This window comes from Egretta garzetta, unplaced genomic scaffold (genome assembly GCF_000687185.1).
Source record: "Egretta garzetta isolate BGI_Z169 unplaced genomic scaffold, ASM68718v1 scaffold612, whole genome shotgun sequence".
NCBI lineage: Eukaryota > Metazoa > Chordata > Aves > Pelecaniformes > Ardeidae > Egretta > Egretta garzetta.
In genome coordinates, this window is record NW_009259030.1 from 288,562 (window position 1) to 308,661 (window position 20,100).

General features: G+C 40.8%; 1 protein-coding gene across 1 annotated transcript in view; it reads left to right on the forward strand.

Moving 5' to 3' along the window:
• Window positions 1–20,100, forward strand: part of EBF1 (EBF transcription factor 1) — a 266,754-nt gene that overhangs the window by 183,106 nt on the left and 63,548 nt on the right. Inside the window, exon 7 of the mRNA XM_035890292.1 lies at window positions 16,005–16,135. Within this exon, the coding sequence (XP_035746185.1) occupies window positions 16,005–16,135 (131 nt within the window). The remainder of the gene's footprint in view (window positions 1–16,004; window positions 16,136–20,100) is intronic.

Genomic DNA, 20,100 nt, shown 5'->3' on the forward strand with positions numbered 1-20,100 from the left:
GTAGCCAAAACCATGTTAACTGAGTTATGCCCCACTGAATTATGCTGATGTCTATTTTTTTTTTCTTTTTTTTTTTTTTTTTTAATCTTCACCTGAGCAGAGTAGCTGTCTGCAAGCCCAGACCCCTGCTTCCTCTTTGGATATTACTGAGAATTTCACAAGAACTGGGTGGGTGGGTAGGTGGAGCTGCCCTCCTCACAGCCAGTCACATCAAACAGAAAGCAGAAAATCTGTTTCTATTTGTCTAGGTCATAAATCAGCTATTAAGGAGAGGTACTTAAAAACTTAGAATATCTGGCTGCAGCAATTTTGATCTTTCAACATTTATTTTTAGTCTGAGGCTAAATGAAAATAAGATTTAAATGATTTTCTGGGAGGTGGATTTTTAATGGTTGATTTGGGCGAGGAGATTCCAGAATTTCAGTTCTGCCATTAGGCCGTAGGTATTTCATGAAGCTGGAGGCTTGAGTTTGTGATTTTTTTTTTTTCATTATTTAATCATTATTTCATAACATATATGTACTAACACTGCTGCCGCCATGTTGCAGGAGACTTAAGAGATACCTTTTGAAGTATTCTAGTCTTTAATAAAAAGGATTGCTGTTACATAATGCCCATGGAAATACCTCCTGAAAAGTCAAGTTTGGGTTCTCCAATTACCACAGTTAGAAAAGATTCCTGCTTGACAGCCACTTGCCAGGGATCTAGTGTCACGTCTCATTGAAAAAGCAAAAAAACACTACAATGGAAGTGGGAGATACCTTGATTTTTAAAAAGATAAGGTGTGGCAGTTTCTATCCATGAGCAGCTGCCCTTTATGTTTTTCAAATAAATGAAAAATAAACCAGCCCTTCCCCCAGAATTTCTAAACAATGTCAAGCTGTGATATGTTTTTACCCTCTATTGTTATGAGGATGTCATGAATTCGTGGCAAAATAGTACCTGGATGAAGATGGAGCGCATTTTGTGAATTTCCCAGAGGAGCCTTCAGAATTGTGCTCCCAAAATTGCAAAAAGAAGAAAACATGGGGGAAAACTGGCATTAAAATTTGATAGAGATTTGTGTGAAAAAAACTCTGTTTTGTAACAGCAAACAGATAAGGGAGAAAAGTTCAGATGGAAATTCTCCAACCACCATGAGAGTTGACTCTTACTTGGAGAGTGAGACCAACCACTTTCTGAAGGTTTGAGGTTTCTCTCCAGACCTCAGAGGAATCGTAGTACGGTTATACAAGTAGGAAAATCTTAGCTACTCTGTTTGGCAGAAACTTCTCAGCTACCAGTTCAGGAGAACATTCAGTAGTACTCCAACAGGCAATGAATATTCATAGATAATGAGCATTCATCACATTTCAATTTGCTTTGCTGGCCACCATGTCAGTAATACAATGGCATCATAGCGGAGAAGAATGACATTAGGATTAGAGAGATGTTTGAGAGCTACTGCACCGTTATGGCAGTGAAGGTTTGCCAGACATTGTTTTTCCAACCTTCCAAAATGTGCACACCAGCAAATGACAAAATGTGATATTATTGTGATATGATTAATATTATTTCTGAACAAATTCCTCTAATGTAGCATTTTTATTATAGGATACCTTTAGTGTTGTTCTGTTGGGAAAAGATGTTTTTTCGCTCCAGTCCCTTGCTGATTTAGGCAGAGTACAAAGGAAAAGGATTCTGTGAATTGTGGTTTGTAAATGAAGGCCAAGAACTACTGATTTTTCAAGAACTCATCTGGATGTCATAATAGGCCATGGTTATCAAAGAACATTGTTCACAGCAGTTTGCAGGTATCTGGACACTTCCAAATATTTCATGTTAGGCACCCCAGTATCTAAATACCCCAAAGCAATCGGTGATTAGGAAAGGTCTCTGTTCCCATGGAGCTTACGTCCAAAGCTGTGAATCAGCTGAGCACTAACATCTCAGGATTAAAGTTGCATTTAGATGAAAATTTTCCACCAAATTATAATTTAGAATATTCTGATTAGAAAACTTCACAAATCATGAACTCAGTATTTTTTGCATCTCAGGTGGCACATTTTCTCATTGAACTGAGAGAAGACTGGCGTGAGCATTCCAGTCTCTCTCTTACTGTCCATTGCGGGGTGCCTGCCAAGTGTTTTCCCAGCAAAATGAGGATTTGACAAAGCTCGTCCACATCCGAGGAAATGAGTTAATAGCATAAACCAGGAAACTGATGCAGAAAATGGAACCCACCGGGGTGGGATGTTTGGAGTGGTTATTCTAATTTGGGTTGCCATCTGAAAATTATTAATGTTAGTAGTAAAGAATAAAAATAAACTACTAATAATTAATATTGGAATGGAGACAGGCTTTGTGTTTGGCCCCAGTCCAGAATACGAGATTTCCAGGAGTGCATGGCATTGCAGAAAGTGTGCTTTCATTAAAGCCAGTAGTACAACTTCATAAAGTGTTTCTTAAAATCTTAGCCCAAACTGTTTGCTGAGCATAACCAGAAAGCTTTGTGTGCCACAATTAGTCCTTTCTGCTTCCCACCTTCATTCCATGAATTTATAGTTCTCTTTGTGACCAACCAAATCTTTAGCGTGAAAGTGACTGCAATATAAGCAGTGCTGGTTTATGACCTCATTGAGCAAAGTGAACAGGGTTAGGAAGTTTATTAAAAAGATCAAGAATAGAGTTTTATGAAAAACTTGTCTGAAATTTAGCAGTTTAAATTTATTTCTCAAAAGTAGTTCAAACATTTAGACTTGCGAGTTAAGGTACAAGGGCCATGCTTAACAAGATGTTGTCCTTCATGAAGTGAATGTTTAGAACTTTCTGAACTTCTGATCCATTTTTGTCAGCAAATGGTCACCCAAAAGCAATCTTTTTTGGAAATTCTTGGACCTAAAGCCAAACTCTCAAAGCACCAAAGTGCCTAAGGCTGCAGGTAGGTGTTTAGGGGGATTTTAAAAACTCTGGCTACAGAATTTCTATGCCTGTCTATCAGGTACTTTGACAATTCCATTAGGTGCTTACTGGAACCACTGGATAGCTGGGTGCTTCCAAAAATCTGATCTCAAATGCTGCAGGAACCTGTGTGCTTTTTACTGTACTACTGTTGAAGTGTCTGTTAGCAGTGGGAGCATGAGGAAATTGAAAATTAATTATGGTTGGTTAATACCATATCATTATGGTTTTGGAGCAACTCTGTCAGAGGTTCTGTATCTCTCCCATGAAACAGCAAATTCTGTTTCCCGCAAGAGTCCCTTTTAGGTTGTGAAATGGCAGCAGACGTGCTAGATCTCCCCTGCTCTTGCAGGCTGAACAGATAGCTCACGTTGCTGTTCACTGAAAACCCAGGCTTGCATACGGATTTCATAGGTTTGGTGTTACCTGACCCTTGCCGAGAGGGAAGGCCAGTGCTCAGAGGTAAGTTGCAGGCTCGACCGCAGCGCTGCTCGTCTTTCCAGCTGCAACTTTAGTTTGAGGGTTGGGGTTTGAGGTCACGGCGCTTTGCCGCAGTACGTTCAGGTGAGACCATCGCTCAACTTCCTTGGCTCTTGGAGGAGATGAAGAGAGGGGAAAAAACCATTTCTGACCAGGTTTGGCTCTCTGAGGCACTGAAAAGTAAAGCAAGTCTGGTTAGGGGCCCTTTGGGGAAAATCATCCCCTTCCTGGGATTGCGACCTTGGAGGTGATGGCGAGTGCTGCCTCCTCGTTCAGCCCTGAGGCTGAGCAGAGGTCCCTGATGGAAAGCCCAGAGTCAGGTGCCTGCTCAATATCAGCTGCCAAATATTTTTTATGGGGTTGCTTCTGGCTGCTTTGTACCTATGATAGCGTCTTGCCAAGGTCCCTTGGTACTTTCGGCTGCCAGCACGGAACTCCCAGGTCTCCAGGCTTCCAAAGGTGTCTGTCCATCTCTGCTCATTGTACAGCGGGAAGAGGATCCTAATTTAGGCTGACTGACTCACTCGGCCAGAGCTGGAGTCTGACTTTTTACATGCTGCAATGCCTTAGGTAGGTGGTCTGAATATGGCCCTAAATAAATAAATAAAAACATAGCATGACTTTATCAGACACATTGAAAGAACAACTTCTCTAAGCATTTGTAGGCTTGAGTCCAAAGTATTCACTCCTCAGATTTTTCAGCATGCTGGTTTTATGTGGTGTCATTGCTGGACAGATACTATGAACTATAAATATATTTTTATGCTTGTGTTTTTGTGAGTAAAACCTAAATGGCTGGGGGTGTGTGTGTGCTTCAGAGCGCACAAAGAACAGAGGAGGAAACAGTCTGAAAGACACCGCACAGGCGAGACAAGGGGGTCTCAGTCTTTGCAATGCAATCAGGGCTTCTGCTTGAAATGCAGTTCAGGTTACGTCACCTCCATCGCTGTCCCACTGCCATCACAAACATGAGCGGAGTATTAGATTGCATTCCTGAATCAAACATCAATAATAATAATAATAGAATTATTTTGTTTATTTTTCTTATCCACCCTTCCCATCCCAGGTAGTCATTACTTTGTAGTGTATTTCTGGCCAGGACAGCAATTTAGTTAAACCTTCTGATCGCTGGGATGCTTTTATTACCGAAGAGCCAGATTCCCTACCTTTTCCCTTGGCCCAGGGCCTGGAAAGCCGAGGCCATCCATCGGACCTTGGTCTCTCCATTGGCAGCTCTGCATAACCTGTCACGGAGACAGACTGAGCACAGTTTTTGCACATGATGAATATGGATCTTTGCTGCATCTGGCAGGCTGCAGCAATGAATGCAAAAGACTGTCATTAATAGATAATAAAAGCAGAAAGCAACATTAATGGGAATAAGCTTTCCTTTTACTGGGACTGATTATTACTTTTTTGTTCTTGGCCTGTGACTGGATCGAGCAGCAAATAACAGCTACCAACGCTATGTGCACGCATGTGTTTTGTTGTTGGCTGCTTTTTAATCTGGAATATTTAACCATGTTATCTTCAAAGCGCGATTGTGTCATACATTCTCATACACTAATAGATTTCAAAGATGAAGAGCCTTGCTGCTTTATGTTTAGTCATGCCTTCATCTATAAATTTATGGCAGTATTATGGTTTAATGAATTGAACAAGTCCCAGAACAACAACAAAAATGCTTTTTTGTTTGAATTTAGATATTGCATACTTTGTTCTTCAAACGAATAATAAAACCAATATGTTTCTTTAGTGGTAAACTTCAGGCTAACTTCATCTCACATTACTAATCAAGTGCTCAGGGATATGTGTGTGCACATATACGTGTGTGTGTGTGTGGTAAACAGGCACTTTCAGTTGTGGTGCTAGACATAGGCTGAGCATTCGTATTCCGATAGCGATAGGCAAACCTCCGCGAACAGATGGAGCAGAGTTCAGCACAAAGGTTTAATCCTATCAGGATGATTCCTGTATGGCCATCTGGATAATCCGACGCACAAATTCAGTGCCTGTTAAAAATACAACGTAGGCCAAGATTAGCGTCACAGATTTTCCACTAGACTTGTTCATATTTGACTTTATGATTCTCAGACTCCAGAAAATTGCATTAGAGAGCAGCCTGTGATTTGTGAGAGAAATCAGACGAGGAATAAGAACTCTTAGGGTACTTGAATTTCCCTTGAAGAAACTGGATTACAGGCGCTCCCCGTCCCCGCCACAACTGCTTTGTGTTTCTATGCGGGTTGTTCTGTTTCTGAAAGACGATTACTGTGAGCTCTCTGTTGTGGGCAGACTTTCTCAATTCTGCTGAACAAAGAGACTTCAGCTAAAAAATAATGTTAGTTGGGGCCCTTGGTTTTTATCAGTATGAAAAAAATTCTTTGTTTGCTGTAGAATCCATCTCAGGTGAATTTCTGATTTTTGTGCTATATAATATGGTGGGGGGGTTCAACTGATTTTGGGGGGGTGGAGTTCTATTTTTTTCTTTGTAATAGTGAAAGATTCCGTAGAAGTTTAATTGATACTAATATTTAGCTTGGGGGAGTGAGAATTTAGATTTAGACTGAACTCTGTATCTCATCTAGAATGGTTTCTGTGTATCATGGACTAGACCTTGCCAGGGTGGCCATACCGTACCAGTGTACATCGAACAGCAAGACTCGCTGCTGTTGTGCTCAGGATGCTGAGCTTTTTACGCCTTGCAGGGATGGGATGCTGTGGCTCAGAAGCTTTTATCTAGTCCTGTGTTCTGACTCTATAGAGATTTGCTGTGAGAGATTTACAGTTTTGTTAAGGTACTGATGGAAAATAAAAGAGAGAAAATGAGACCAGGGTGACGGTGAAACAAAACATGAATTTAGAAACAGCACCCACCTGCCCTTCTGTTAGGTTGGGATTCAGCAAAGCAGTAAACCAGAGGGTTAACATTAAGCAAATGACTGGCTCCATCCCATAAAATGCTTTGCTGGTTCAGGACCTCAGTTAGCAGCACTGAAGGACCAATCAGTTAAATTAAATAGGTTTTGATGTATGTGAGCTATGCAGCAATGTTTGTTTTGACAAACTTTTAGGGCTGACTTATATTACACATTTTGGGCTTCCATTTGCAAGGTTGCCTTCATCCTCACCCAGAAATTGCATCAGTGCAACTATTTTAAAACTTTAGTGCACTTAAACAGATGCAGTCTCCTTTCTGGACATGCTCATTGTTTTTAAAATAGTCATATTGGCTTAGCTGGGCTCTGTAACTTCATCAGCAGAAATTAAATCGGTAGGAAGACATTGAAATTGAAACGGGGGAGGCATAGAGGTACTAACAAAGCTTTTGAAGTCCACGTTCGGATAAAACGGTGCAGTCCTGTGCGTATATCACACCTTAGCCCCCTGCATGCCTTTGGCTTCCCATCTATTAGGAGCACGGTTCCTGCACCTTTGCGAGTGACCCCACAGGATGGAGGAAGGAGTGAAGAAATTGAGGTGCAATAATTTGGGGGCTCATAGTAAAGCATTTATCTTGCTTGGGGTCAAAATGTGCCTGTGCATCCCCGAGGGAGGGGAGCATGCTGCAGCAGTCACTGGTTTGGTGCTTGGGTCTGAGCAAACTTGTCCCCAGTTGTGGAACTGGAAGCGCTGCCGATATTTGGTCAGCCCTGTGTGACATTCCTGGATGTGCTGTTTCTTCTCCGGATCCACTGTGTATATCTGCCCCATGGAACCAAGCTGCCTGAGGTAACAGAGACAGTGTCCGTGCCGGAGCTGAGCAGCTGCACTGGTTTAGGCAGAGTCCTATGTTTGGCTGAGGCTGCCCACAACAGGTTCCTCATGGCTGACTCAAAATGAGTCTTCCAACTTTGGGGCAAAAATAATGGATGCAAAAATTACAGCTTAAGATCTGCTTGAAATAAAAAATCAGAATAGTGTGTCAAAAAAAATGCACAATAAAATTGTTAAGCTTCTTGAAATATATATATTAAAAAAATATATTTGTAGAGAGGGTGCATATATATTTTTAAAGAATAATAATATATGTATTATTTTTATACATATATAATCATGTTTTGGCTGAACCTATATATTGAATTTAACCAAAATTTTAAGTGTTTTTGCAACACTGCATTTTTCTTGGGGAATTTATTATTTTCCAAACAAACATGACAGAGTTCTCTTCTAGAGGTCAAGTCTTACTGACTTGCAGTGAGATGCTAAGGACTCTTACTGTTTTATTAATTTTTGGAAAGTAAGAGATACCTCCTACAGTAAAAAAAAAAAAAAAACAACCAAAGAAAAAACCCTAGTACTTCCTCTGTGATGTGAAAGGGCTTAAAAGAATGAATGAAAATGCATTTCTTGCAATCATATGGAGATAATGAAATTATCATTTTTATAGAAATGTTTTAAATAGAATACACAGCAGATTTTTCTGTAACGCATCTCTCATTATTCAGGATTGCCTCCTTTTCCCATGCAATCATTTTTCAGGCAGTGATCAACAACCGGGAGCTTTGGAAATCATTAAGGAAAGAGAAACACAGAGGACTCCATGAAATGTAACTTTGCTAGCTGAGGCATCAGCAAGGATAAAAGAGAAACACTGGCTCAAGTATTGATTGTAGGTGGAATATTATCCCAGGTAATTTACATTTTTCAATTCCCATTAATGGGAACTGAGCATCCGAAATGTTAGGCAGAAAATCACAGCCAATACATTTAATTTCACTACTTGCGAACAGAAACAAACGCAACCTTCCCTCCCTTCCCCCAGCCTGGAGGGATTGCATGGCGTGTATATTTTTGGTTTGGTGATTTCACCCGGTGCAGACGTCATGAAGAACCAGAAGGAGGTTGCCATTTTTGGCAGGGTGTTGTAATCTTTAAAGCTTGCAAATGGTGAGTCCCAAATATCAAGAGGCTGTAAAGGAGCGAGCTGGGAAGGGGGAGCAGGGCATCACATCCTCGTGCCTGTGTTTCATAAAGCTGTGGGAGTTATCTCCTCGAGAGGGAAACCTCTGTTGCCCTGTTTCCTGCGCAGCAGCTGCTTATTGTCAGGAGAGAATAGGGGAGAGCGAGCAGGCTGCGATATGAAAAAGGAAAGCAGGAAGATCATCGCTTTGCTAAGATAAACAGCAAACGCATTGTTTAGCTTAAGAGTGAAGTTTTAATGCTCCAGTACAATATGTAGAAGCTCTGCCACATTCCCTTTCCTTGCAGCGCCAATGACTAACCCTTTGGGCTGCTCCTGCGGGCTTTTCCCATCCAGGCTGGTTTGGTAAACTACAGTCGCTTGTGCTGGGTAGAGCTCCAGGGCGTGTGACTATACCCTCCACTAGACTGGGATGGTACCACTACCTGGGCACACAAACGTTTTAGGGTTCAGCCTTTCAGCATGCTCAAGGTAGGAGAGCAGATGATGACAACCCCTGCTTCTCAGGAATGAGAATATTATTTTTGAAAAAAACCCAAACCAAACCCCCCAAAAAACCAGGCCCAACTCGACCCCTCCCAAAATATTTGGTTCATTCTCGCAAACTGGCAAGTGTTGGAAAAATGATAATTTTCAGTTCTGAAAAAAACTCTGCTCCCCACAGGATAAAATTGATCTGTTAAAGTGCTTAATGTGGAAAATCCACAATAAACAATGATGAATGGAATAAGCCTTCCCCCCTGTATAGCACCTATGTAAAGCTATAATTTGAGAAGAGAAGAAATAATGTTTTCCTCCCCTTTTGAGGAGAAACATGCCTTGCCAAACTAAAAATATTGATCAAAAAGGCCTTGAGCATCCCAGAGTGCCATGGGTAAGGAATTTAAGCTCAGATCGTTCCTGGGCACTGCCTTGCTCAGAGTCACAAACCCTCTGTGATTTCAATAGCTATGAGGTACCTGAGGGAAGATCTCCACCAGATGATAGAAGAATGCAGTAGAAATCCCAGAGTTAGCACTGGGTCGCTGCTGCATTTGACTTTCTGCAGCACTGAGTAGCCATAGCACCTCAGTTCCTGAACTCCGCGTATTGGCATTAGTGCGTCGGCTCTGCTGCTGCTGGTTCTTGTGTCAGGTTGGGTGAGCTCTGCACTGCACAGGGTGGTCTACGCGTAACCCAAGAGGTTTTTGACATGGGAAACCCCAGTTCCTTATACATGACAAAGCTCTTGGCAGCTTTGCACAGAGCACTGCCCAACTGTCTTAAAAAAATCTAGTTCCTTATTGTGCAACTTCTTCGGCTGGGTTTTTAAGCACTTACTTAAGTGGTTTGCTGAATCACAACTTCAGTAAGTCATGGTTTTGAGTGCTTAAAACAGATTTGTCTTGATATTCTGAAAAAGAGCAGTTTGGCGAAAGCGTTTAACAGGTTGCAGGATCAGAACTATAAACTGTGGGTTAATCTGTGGCTCATTTACGTATTTAGCCTGGAATTAGGTTTTACCCAAGAAAAGAGGGAAAATTAAATTAAACTTTGGATGTTTTCAGTATTTCCTCTAAGATGAGACACCAATTCCCTGTTCCTCTGAATTCCCAGTTTTAACTGCCTTTATGCAACTCTCCTTGTCTGTCACAATACTCTTAAAGAGAAGAAAAATAAAAGTACATACCCCATCATTTAAACTCCTGTTGCGATGCAGCAACTGTCTTCAGAGCCTCATCTGTGGAATAATGGAGGATGAAACCACACTTTATGATAAAAACTGCAGGCGAGGTCGTTCTTACAGTCACCAGCACAAACTGGATATTAATCATAGAGCAAATACATTTCAGAAGCTAAATAAGAGCAGTCCCAGAGCCCTGCTGATAGCTGTGCATCCCACTAATTCACCTCGGTGAACATTTACCTCTAAGCTCAATTAACCCTTATTCCAAGGCCACCCATAAACTTTGTGGTAAATATGTTTTTTTCCCCCGGCCTCTGTTTTCTATCAATGGAATAGATCATTTCTGCTGGCACATAAAATGCTAGCTCTGTTTATAAACGCCAGGTCCCTAATTAAGAACATGGGATGCCCAGTGTGTGTTTGTGAGGGGCTTCAATCGGTAGCTCATTGATTCTGTAAATTCAGATGTTCGATGCTCCTGAGGGCGTCTGCTATTTCTGCTGTCTTCAGGCGCTGCGTGAGACAGATAGAAACGCTCAGGAGGCCGATGGATGGTGGCGTGGGGGAGAGGGATTTCCTAGTGCAATTGCCTGCATGCAAAGTTAGTTGTTAAACATGGACAAGAAGCTATGAGGAGACATTATTGCTGTTGTTTTGTTATTATTGTTATTGTTATTAGTATTATTAGTACCGTTATTATTCTCCCTTCCAAGCATTGTTCAGAGGCAAATTGGAAATGCGGTAATTGGGCTCTGACTGGTAGTGTAGTACGAGTGTCCTGAGCCAAAGTTCAACGCCCTGAAATGAAATTTAAACCAATTAATCTGTTAGATTTTTATCGCTTGTCCGTGTTTTCTCAGCAATTCCCTCAGCACGCGGCCTTTGATCAACTCTCATACAAAAGCTAAAATGTGTGCCTGCTGCTAGCAAGATGGGGCTGACATTAACATGGCACTCATAAAACAATCAGAGCAGTGAAGCCCTCAAACAGACAGGGCATAGTAATATTTAATAAAAGCGCACACATAATCTTCAGAATTAGCATTTTGTGCCTTGCAGTACCTTTGGGAGAAGAGCTTTTATTTGTGGAGTGATCATTATTATAACAAAGAAGAGCTACCTAATAATTTCCACTTTAACTCTGCAATATGCCACGAGCATTTCTGAACCATTATGCTAAACTGTGGCGGGGTAATCATTTTATTGTCACAGTTTGAAGGAAGAAAAATCCCCTGTATATCAGTAGCTAGGGGAGTAGGGGAACACAGGAACACACTGACACACACACAGCACACAACGAAAAACTTTTCCTTTTTGCTACCTATAGACAGAAGTTGGCACCTACCATCCTTTGCGTGGAAGGTGGTAAGGTTTTAACAATATATTCTGAGTATATTCTGAGAAAAGCTGAAGATTTCAAAAGAACATTGTTTCCCTTGAAAGTCATTAAGGTTTTTGCTCATAAATCCCTCAGCTTTATCGATAGAGACCTCAGCTTTGAAGGCAGTGGCAGAATTCCCATTGGCTTCACTAAGTTTGGGATTGCAGTGCCTTCCTCTAACATCTGTATCTGTTAGCTCAAGCTGCAGGAGCAGCCCGGTGAAACATGTCAGATGTTAACACTGATTTGCCTTGATATTATGCAAAGAAGGAGAGCGGCTCATTAAGACTCATAACCATTAGGCCATTTCGGCAGGTGGAGGATGTGGCCACGTCACCTTCAGCAAGGAGCTGCAAGGTCCGTGCCTCTGCTTGGAAGGGGTGATATTTCGTTTTTCCTCAGCCTGATGACTGTTCTGAAAGCATGCAGCAAATGTAATGCGCTCACGCCAAGGACTCTTAAAATCTTATCTGGTAGTTAGGCTACCAAACTCTTTTAGTTCTGGTTGTAGTTGGCTGCCAGCCATTTAAAAAAAAAAAAAAAAAGTTTATATGTGTAAGAGTGTGTAATTATTCTTTTTTATTATAATTCTTCTCTGGACTTGAAGTCTATTCATGTTATCAATCATGTATACCTCATTGCCTTTATTAGAACTGGTCTAAAGTCCTTCACTGCATTTCTTTTTTTATCAGTGCAGTTTCAGACTTCAACTAAAAATCGCTTTTTTCTACAGAAAAACATAAATTTTATGTAACTTTTAAATATTTGTTTTAAAAACACCATTCTAGAAATGATGCTTTGGTGTTACAGAAGGGCATGTGAAGTGATAGTATTTTGAAACAAAATATTTTGTTTTTCTTGGAAATATTAAAAAGTGTTATAGTTAATTCCAGATAGAGATTCTGGAACTTTGCATTCTGCAGAAAAATGTCCTGTACTTTGGTTTCTCTTGTGATCAAAACAAAATGTAGAAAAATCAAGGTCTCCAATGAAAAGATTGTTCTGCCTAGCTCTGTTTTTCTAGGGTTGCACAGAAGTAAACACCTTCCAGACAGGGCTTTAAAAGTTGCCAAATGATTAACAGGAGAAATATGAAGAGCTGAGGGCCTGAGCTGGCCAGACATTTGTACCAGGGGCATAAATAGAGCTGAAGTCATTGCCTTGCCCCACTCCCAGCGTTACCTGTGGTGATGCTGGCAAATGGGTCCGTCCTCCTCCTGGTGCTCCAAGGACAGGGCCTGGGAAGGGCAAAGTTTTAGTAAGACCAGTGTCCCAAACGACACTGGCTGTTGCAAATATGTCATTGTATAAACATGTTTTGTGCCTTCAAAAACAGGTAGCAGCCTGGATGCCTCCCTCAGCACGTCTCCTCCGCCCTCCAAGCGCAGCTTCCCTTGCAGGGCAGCACCTTCTTGCAGCCCTTCCAGTCACTACAGACACTAGCATTTTAGGATAAAAGAAGCTGTGTGGGGAAACTTAGGAAGTCCCACTGTTTTTTGTGACTGGTCCCAAGGGAAAATAATGCCCTGAAATCTTTCAGGAATGCACAGAGCTCTCGCTGCTTCTCAGGTAGTGCCTGCAAAGGCTACCAGCCTGCCCTGCTTCTTAAACCAGCAAGTCCTGACTTTTCCTCCTCCTCGGAGATGTCCTGGGCTATTGCCAGCAGCTTCAGTGAAGCACTGATTCAGCACAATTGCTATGTATTTAAATAAAATTACACGTGTGAGTGGTCACATTGACTTTGCAGGCAAGAGTGTCCCAGTGAACAACCCACAACCCCGATGCAGCACAAGGAGGTGAGTGTCTGCTCGAATATCCCCTGGCTGCCGTGGGACTTGGCATGTAGTTGCTATTAAGCACATACATGTATAAAGTATCAGAACCAAATTCATGAGGCAGGACGGGCAGTGCAGCACCTTGCACTACTGAGTGCAACGTAGGCATCGCAAAGAACATCACAAGATAAAGAGCGAGACCTTTAGTGGGGACCTGTAACTGCGGAACGGTGTCTTGCATTCATTTTGAAGATGAATTGAATCTATAATTTTGAAGCCTGCATATGTTTTCTGTTAATGGCTTATGGTCTCAAACAGTTTTTATTCACTGGTATTTAGGAAAAAAATGTTTGTCGTCTTTAAGAAAAGTAGCTCATTCTCTGACACATGGGAAACTGATTATCTTTGGGTTTTATTGTGGGTGTGTGTGTCCACAATCAACTGGAAATACTGGAAAGGGTGTAATTTGGAAGTGATTTTAATTTTCATTTATGAAAAAGTTCGATTCCGTGAAAGGGCTAGATGGCATTTTTAAAAGCTGCTTTCACTGTAAATCCATTGCTATGAGCTCGGCTGAAAGGAAAGCATTTGGCTTTGGACTTTGCAATGTTTTTTATGCACAGTTTTATGCAAGTAACTTGAATCCAAATTAAACATATTGAAGTTACTTCTGTGTGCGCGCTACATTTTCATGACGGTAATGTTAGGATGTTTCTTTTGTTAGCTCATGTAAAAGTTAACGGCTGTGCTCTGCCAAGTTTAGAGTAGGGTAATGATTTTTTTCTGACTGCGTGTTTGTGTTTTTCACCGAAGCTGGCATCCCCATCAGCTTAAGTAGTGGAAAACTTTGTGCCTGACACAACCTTCTGTAGGTAGGGACGGGGTCTGTTTGCTCCCCGTGCACGCGCTCCATCACCGGTGGTGCGAGCCTGTAGCAGTGCCCGCAGGAACCCTCCCTGCTGAGGGTGACTCAACAGCTCCCTTGCCAGCTCCCTCCTGCCTCCCAGCCCCACACCCTCCCGCCCTGCCCAGCGACTTCTCACCAGCCTCACCGACCCTTGCAATTAGCTCCAACCCACCAGAACTTTACCAAATTAAGACGCACAGGGTCTCTTTAGCACTTTATGTCTGGAGCATTTTAAAGTAGGCTTCTGTGAATGAATTTACTGTCTTTACGATTAGAAGAACGTAGACCAGGGGCTGTGCCACTAGACAGCCACGTGAATTAATTCATGGGTGCAAGGTCGTTGTCCTGGATGGTGCTAACTTGAGGGTGGCTTTCACACCCCCTATCGTCCTGGTAAATCCTTACCTGATGAACTGCCTGAGTGCTTTCCCTTGACTACATCATCAAATGCTCAAAGTTACAAACCAAATTAACAGCTCAGCCAACCTTTCAACCAAGTAGCAATTCATGGCCAAATGCCAGCAACCCTAAAAGAGGAGGAGTATATGGAGAGATGTATGTGTGCAGCTAATGATGTCCTGCTGATTGACACCTGATTGACATTGCAGAATCAGTGTGGGCAATGGCAGCCCTTCATGTGTTTTCAGTGGAGCCAGCCTCTTCTCTCTGCTGAGGACTGAGTTCATATCTAAAGGAAAGGCTCTTTCTCTTCAATATTGAGGTTGACTGATGGAGTTTTGATGCTCGTTAAGGAATGTCTTTTTCATGGCTAAGGAAATTGTTGAAGTACCCACTTTAAGTAAAGTTTTATCTAATGGTGTGGTGTCATATTTTCACCTCATGCTGTGTTGGCAAGAAGTTGGTGGCATCTGGGATGGAGTTGCTTCTTTTCATCAACCTGTATGACCACCCTGAGACTCCACAGCTGAGAGTTACCCAGGGCTTTTTGTCTTTTCGAGGTTATTTTTACAGTAATGTTATTCCTGTTGCTTCGGCACAGTTACATTCTGATGTACTCTGGCACTGCAGAGGAGGAGAATCAGTATGTGGATGTTTATATTGCCCTACCCACCAATGTCTAAAGTTGAGCATGCTTCTGCTTAGACAGTCTTAAACCAGAAGATCTTGTACCAAAATTTCAGCTTACTACTTTGAGCAGTGCTTGGGTTTTTAACATCCTCTCAGGGGGCACTTGGTACATACGCCAGGAAGGTGGCTAGAGAAAGCAGGGACAGACTCTATGAATAAGGCAGAATGCCTTGCACCCGCTTCTTAATTATCCTGTAGGTGCAACATAAGTGGAATGGCTTAGATGACAGGGTTGTAGATTGGGTGTTTTGGTTTTGGGGTTTATTTTTTTTTGTAGTAGCCAAAGTATTAAGCAGGGCAGGGTGGTTTAATACTAGAACCACCTGGATCTGATTGCAGAATAGTTAAAGAAATGCTGAGGGTTACACCCTTTTTTTTTTAGCCATATTTTCGCCATATTTTCGCCATATTTTCCATAACATTTATAGGAGTTTCCTTGATGAATTTAGGCTACGATGGGTAACAAAGGAAGCTCAGTGGAGATTGTTTTATTAACTCAAGTATTGCGCATTTCATATAGAATAAAAATAGGGTTTTGTCCTGATTTCCAATTGGTCTCTGCCCATCATGCTGTGATTTTTTTTGTTAATGTAGGCTTAAAAAAGTTAATTTTTTCAATACAGATAACAAAACCAAACAGAAATTAATTGAGAAAAAATACTTCCAAAGATATAGTTTGAGGTCATGCACATGTACTAGAAAGAACGTGATTGCTGAAATCTTTGTGTTAGTAAGGGGGGAAAATGAAAGCTCCTTTTATTTTATTTTTCTCAAGTCTTTTATCATTAAAATCTGGTTCTAACAGCAGAATACTTCTCTTTTTCATGTGTGTTGAAAAGCAGCTACACCATGTATCAAAGCCATCAGTCCAAGTGAAGGATGGACTACAGGAGGTGCCACTGTCATCATCATAGGAGACAATTTCTTTGATGGGTTACAGGTCATATTCGGCACCATGCTGGTTTGGAGTGAGGTAGGTGTTGTCTGAACGGTAATGTCTAATAGCTTTGTCTAGCTTATAGCCAGCCTGTCCTTTTTCTATGCCACATGCTAAATCAGCAACAAATGTTGAGATGTGAATCCTTTCCTCATCCAGTTTTATGAAAATAATTAGTCAAATTTACCTGTGGCAGAAATCCATTATAGCCAGGGGATTTACATCTCCTCTCACTGGCCCAGAATTTAGCTCAGTGCCTTTTATTCCAAGAAAAGGGAAGGATAAATGCCTGTGTGAATAATTCTGCATTTAGCACTACAATAGCTAAAGGGCCCACAGGAAACAAGCGTTTAGGTGATCCTGCTTTCCAGGGAAACTAGCTGCTTGTAGCTGCAGCTCAATGAGGTGGAGATTGCAGAAATTCAGCGCCTCTGAATAGCACATCCTTAAAGTGTAGGTGCTTGGTGTAAGTACCATCTGCATAATAGCGATGAAGTACACAGTATTGTACCCACAGTGGAAAATACAGACTCGTCGTACCTAGCAGGGGCCTCTGTAGTTTCACAGCAACGCTTTCTTTGTTTCTTATCCATTTTTTGCTGTTGCTATTCCTCCCAGTTTCTTAAATCCTCTCTTCTCCTGGCACATAATTAAATGTGGAGTCTGATATTCCCCAAAAGCCTGTGGAAAGTTAAAACCCAGGCAGCATCACCTGAACGGCTGCTTCCAGAGCTCAGGGCCATAGAAGTCAGGACAGAGTTCCCACTGGATTCACTGGCACGGGAAGGCAGCTCTAAGGAAAGGTCTACATTTTGCATTTATGACTTTTCAAATGCATTTTGGAGGTTTTGTAAGAAATTGTTCTTTTCATTATTTTAATACTGAAGTAAACACACAGACAAACCAGCATCTCTAAAATAGCTATGCAATGCTTACCCAGTGACACAAGGATCTTCTGATGCTTTGCCTTATATCCTATAAATATTAAATCAACATTATAGCTTAATTCATACCCAGCACATTCTCCCTACTGATTCCGTTGCACATATGGCAGCATTTTTTCCATATGAAGAGTATCCTCTAATGTCCTTCATGGGCATCACTATTCTCTCTCACTCTCTCTCTCATCCTTCCACTTGAGGACAAGAGTGGATGAAAGGGCATTCCAGAAAAGGCGATATATTAAATGAGCCCTATTCTGAAGCCCTTATGTGATCATGAAAGTGCCCCCTGGGTCCAGTGTAAGCATTTTGTATCTTAGGATTGAAGCCATTATGGCTACAGACATTTAACAGGGAAAGGTGAAGAGGCTGGGAGGAAAGTGCTCTGATTTTGGTACTGCAGAATTGGATCTTTCATTATAAAACTTGATTTTATTTATTAGTGGAAGCCATTAATTGGCAATTTCTAATCTCAGGAGAGTGTGTGCTGGTCAAAACATTGTTGCTGATGGTTGCAACCATATCATAAAATTAATAAAGTTAGAGGGGGTCCAGACGAAAGTCAGTCTGTCTGTTGTGAATGCTATAACGGGCTGCAAGTTGGCTTTGAGTGAAAACTGTTTCACTGTCTCTCCCTTACAGAATTGCTTCTCAGTTTCATAAGCTATGAGAGCAATAGAAAATCCTATAGGGGAAAAGAAATTATTTCTAGAAGAAGCAGACGGACATGATAAAAAATGCAGAAATACATAAGCTGTCTGAGTGATCCCTAAATAATAGTGATCTATAAATAAATCAAATTACACGTACTAGCCACATAGGAAGTACAAAATAAATTCATTCATTTGCCTTCTCATTTCTAAAAATGTCTCATGCATTTTCAGTACCCAGGAAGAATATTTTTGTTTTACTTTAATGGAGTGTAGAATTGAACTGTTGATCTTCAAACCTGGAGCAGATTCATCCCGAGTTGCCATTCAGGCCCAGTTTTGAGCAAACCTGGCCGGGTTATTTTTTCATTGAATTCAAAAAGAATTTTCAAGTTCGTCCTGTTGTTTCATAGATCCAAAGAAACCCTGATTTTAGCTGAGCTGTAGAAAATCCAAAGCAAAATGCGATAGGCGGAAAATAAAGAAAAAGAGTGAGTCTTGCAGAGCATTTTCACATGGATTTTTCTAGCTTCACTTTCAGTTCCAATTGCAGGTGGTTTGGGGGATGAAGTCTAATATTTAAACTAAGCATCATTTTGCCACAGACTTTGCATGGGACCTTGGGCAAATCACATAATCTGCTTAAAGTTCAATTCCCTTTCTCTACCGTAGTAATAAGATTAGTCACCTTCTTTGGAGAGGTGCTGTGAAGATAATTATCGTAAAGGTCCTATATTACTCAGATTTTATTATAGCAAAATCCATGTAAGTACCTGAGATGCATGGATATCTAAAATGTAAATCCTACCACAGTTCAGAAGCAGAGTTAAAAGCCAAAAAAAATATTGTTCATTTTAAGGGTGAATTTGTTGCTGTCAAGCAGCATATGTTATAAATAATTTGAAATGTAAATAATATATTTTTAATTTATTTTACATGTATTCAAGTTTTGTAATTGAAATATTTATATGCTTGAAATGGAGTTGACTGTGTTAAAAAAGGAGGTTTAAAATGGTTTCTGAAACACATATTTATTATTTAAACATATATTTTAGCTGTAAACACTCTAACATAATTACAACCTTTCTCAGCCAGGGAGAACTAAATAAAAACTTAATTTGTCGCATTAATTTTGTGCAGAAATGCAGATACCCTAAGCCAGTAGGTTCAATTAATCCTTAACTCCCATAGTACTTTATAAAAATGACTTTAAAAGCCCTTGATATTTTTAGAATACAGCAAAATGGGCCATCTAATGCCTTTTTTTTTTTCCAAGGGACTTTCATAACCGACAAGCAAATGGCATTGATATATCATGTGCACATTCTGAATTTGGACAGACAACTCCCCACAAAGAGTCTGTTTGCCAGACAGGCTCTGCCTTTCTGTTTGTCCAGTCCACAAACAGACGTCGTTATTTGCAGTTTTTTTACCCAGAGTCCCGGGTCTGTGTGTTGTTGCAAATATTCAAAATCTGAGCTGCTGATAAAAATCCTCTGTTATTTCTTATTGGGGGGCTGAAACTCTGAGAGTCAAGTTTCAGGGCAAATACACAATTGTGAAGACAAAATTAGTTTCTTATAAATATTCCACAATATTTGCTTAAAATGAACTATTTCTTCAAACATTTTCCTGCCAAGAACATTCCTCCAGCTGTACAGAGTCAGCTGGAAACAACTCCTTTTTCTTTTATATTAAGAAAAGACGAAGCACTGAAACATCAGTTCTTTTACCTTTATACAGCCCAAAACCAGAGGATGATTTTTTTAGTTTGGCATTTTTGTGTTGTTTTCTTTTAATGCTGCTGAATCAAATTCTGTGACACAGTTTTTTATTTTGCTTTTTATGTTTATTATTGATTTTGGAAGTTTCTGGTTTTGAGTGCTTATTTTGGAGGTTTGACTCATTTTTAAAAAATGAGTAGGCACCCTCTTTTTGAAAACCAAGGCTTATTAAGCAGCATTTGGATGCCCAGAATTGAGGCATGCAAAGTCACTCGTAATTTTTAAAAATATAGGTATCTTAAGGGTCCTGTTCTCACTGAAAGCTGTCATTACCTTCAGGTGGTGGGATTTTTCTTCATTCCTGTTCTAATGGTCCTCTTCACACAGAGTCCAAGTTAAATTTATGACTGATTGTCACCATTTCCCTAACCACAAACCAGAGCTCAAGCATGCAAAAATAAACTAGTGACTCAGATTAATGACATCTCCTTATAAAATGTCACTTTTAAAAAAAGAAAGTAACCTGGCACTCTGAAGAGTGTGACATGATGCTGTATCACACAAGAATGTCTAGAATATATTAACAAGCCACAGATAGAGGCTTGTTGTACACACGCAAACCAAATGTGTTTTGGATTTTGAAGGACACGCACCTCCCTCCATTCTGAAGGTCTCTAATTCAGGTT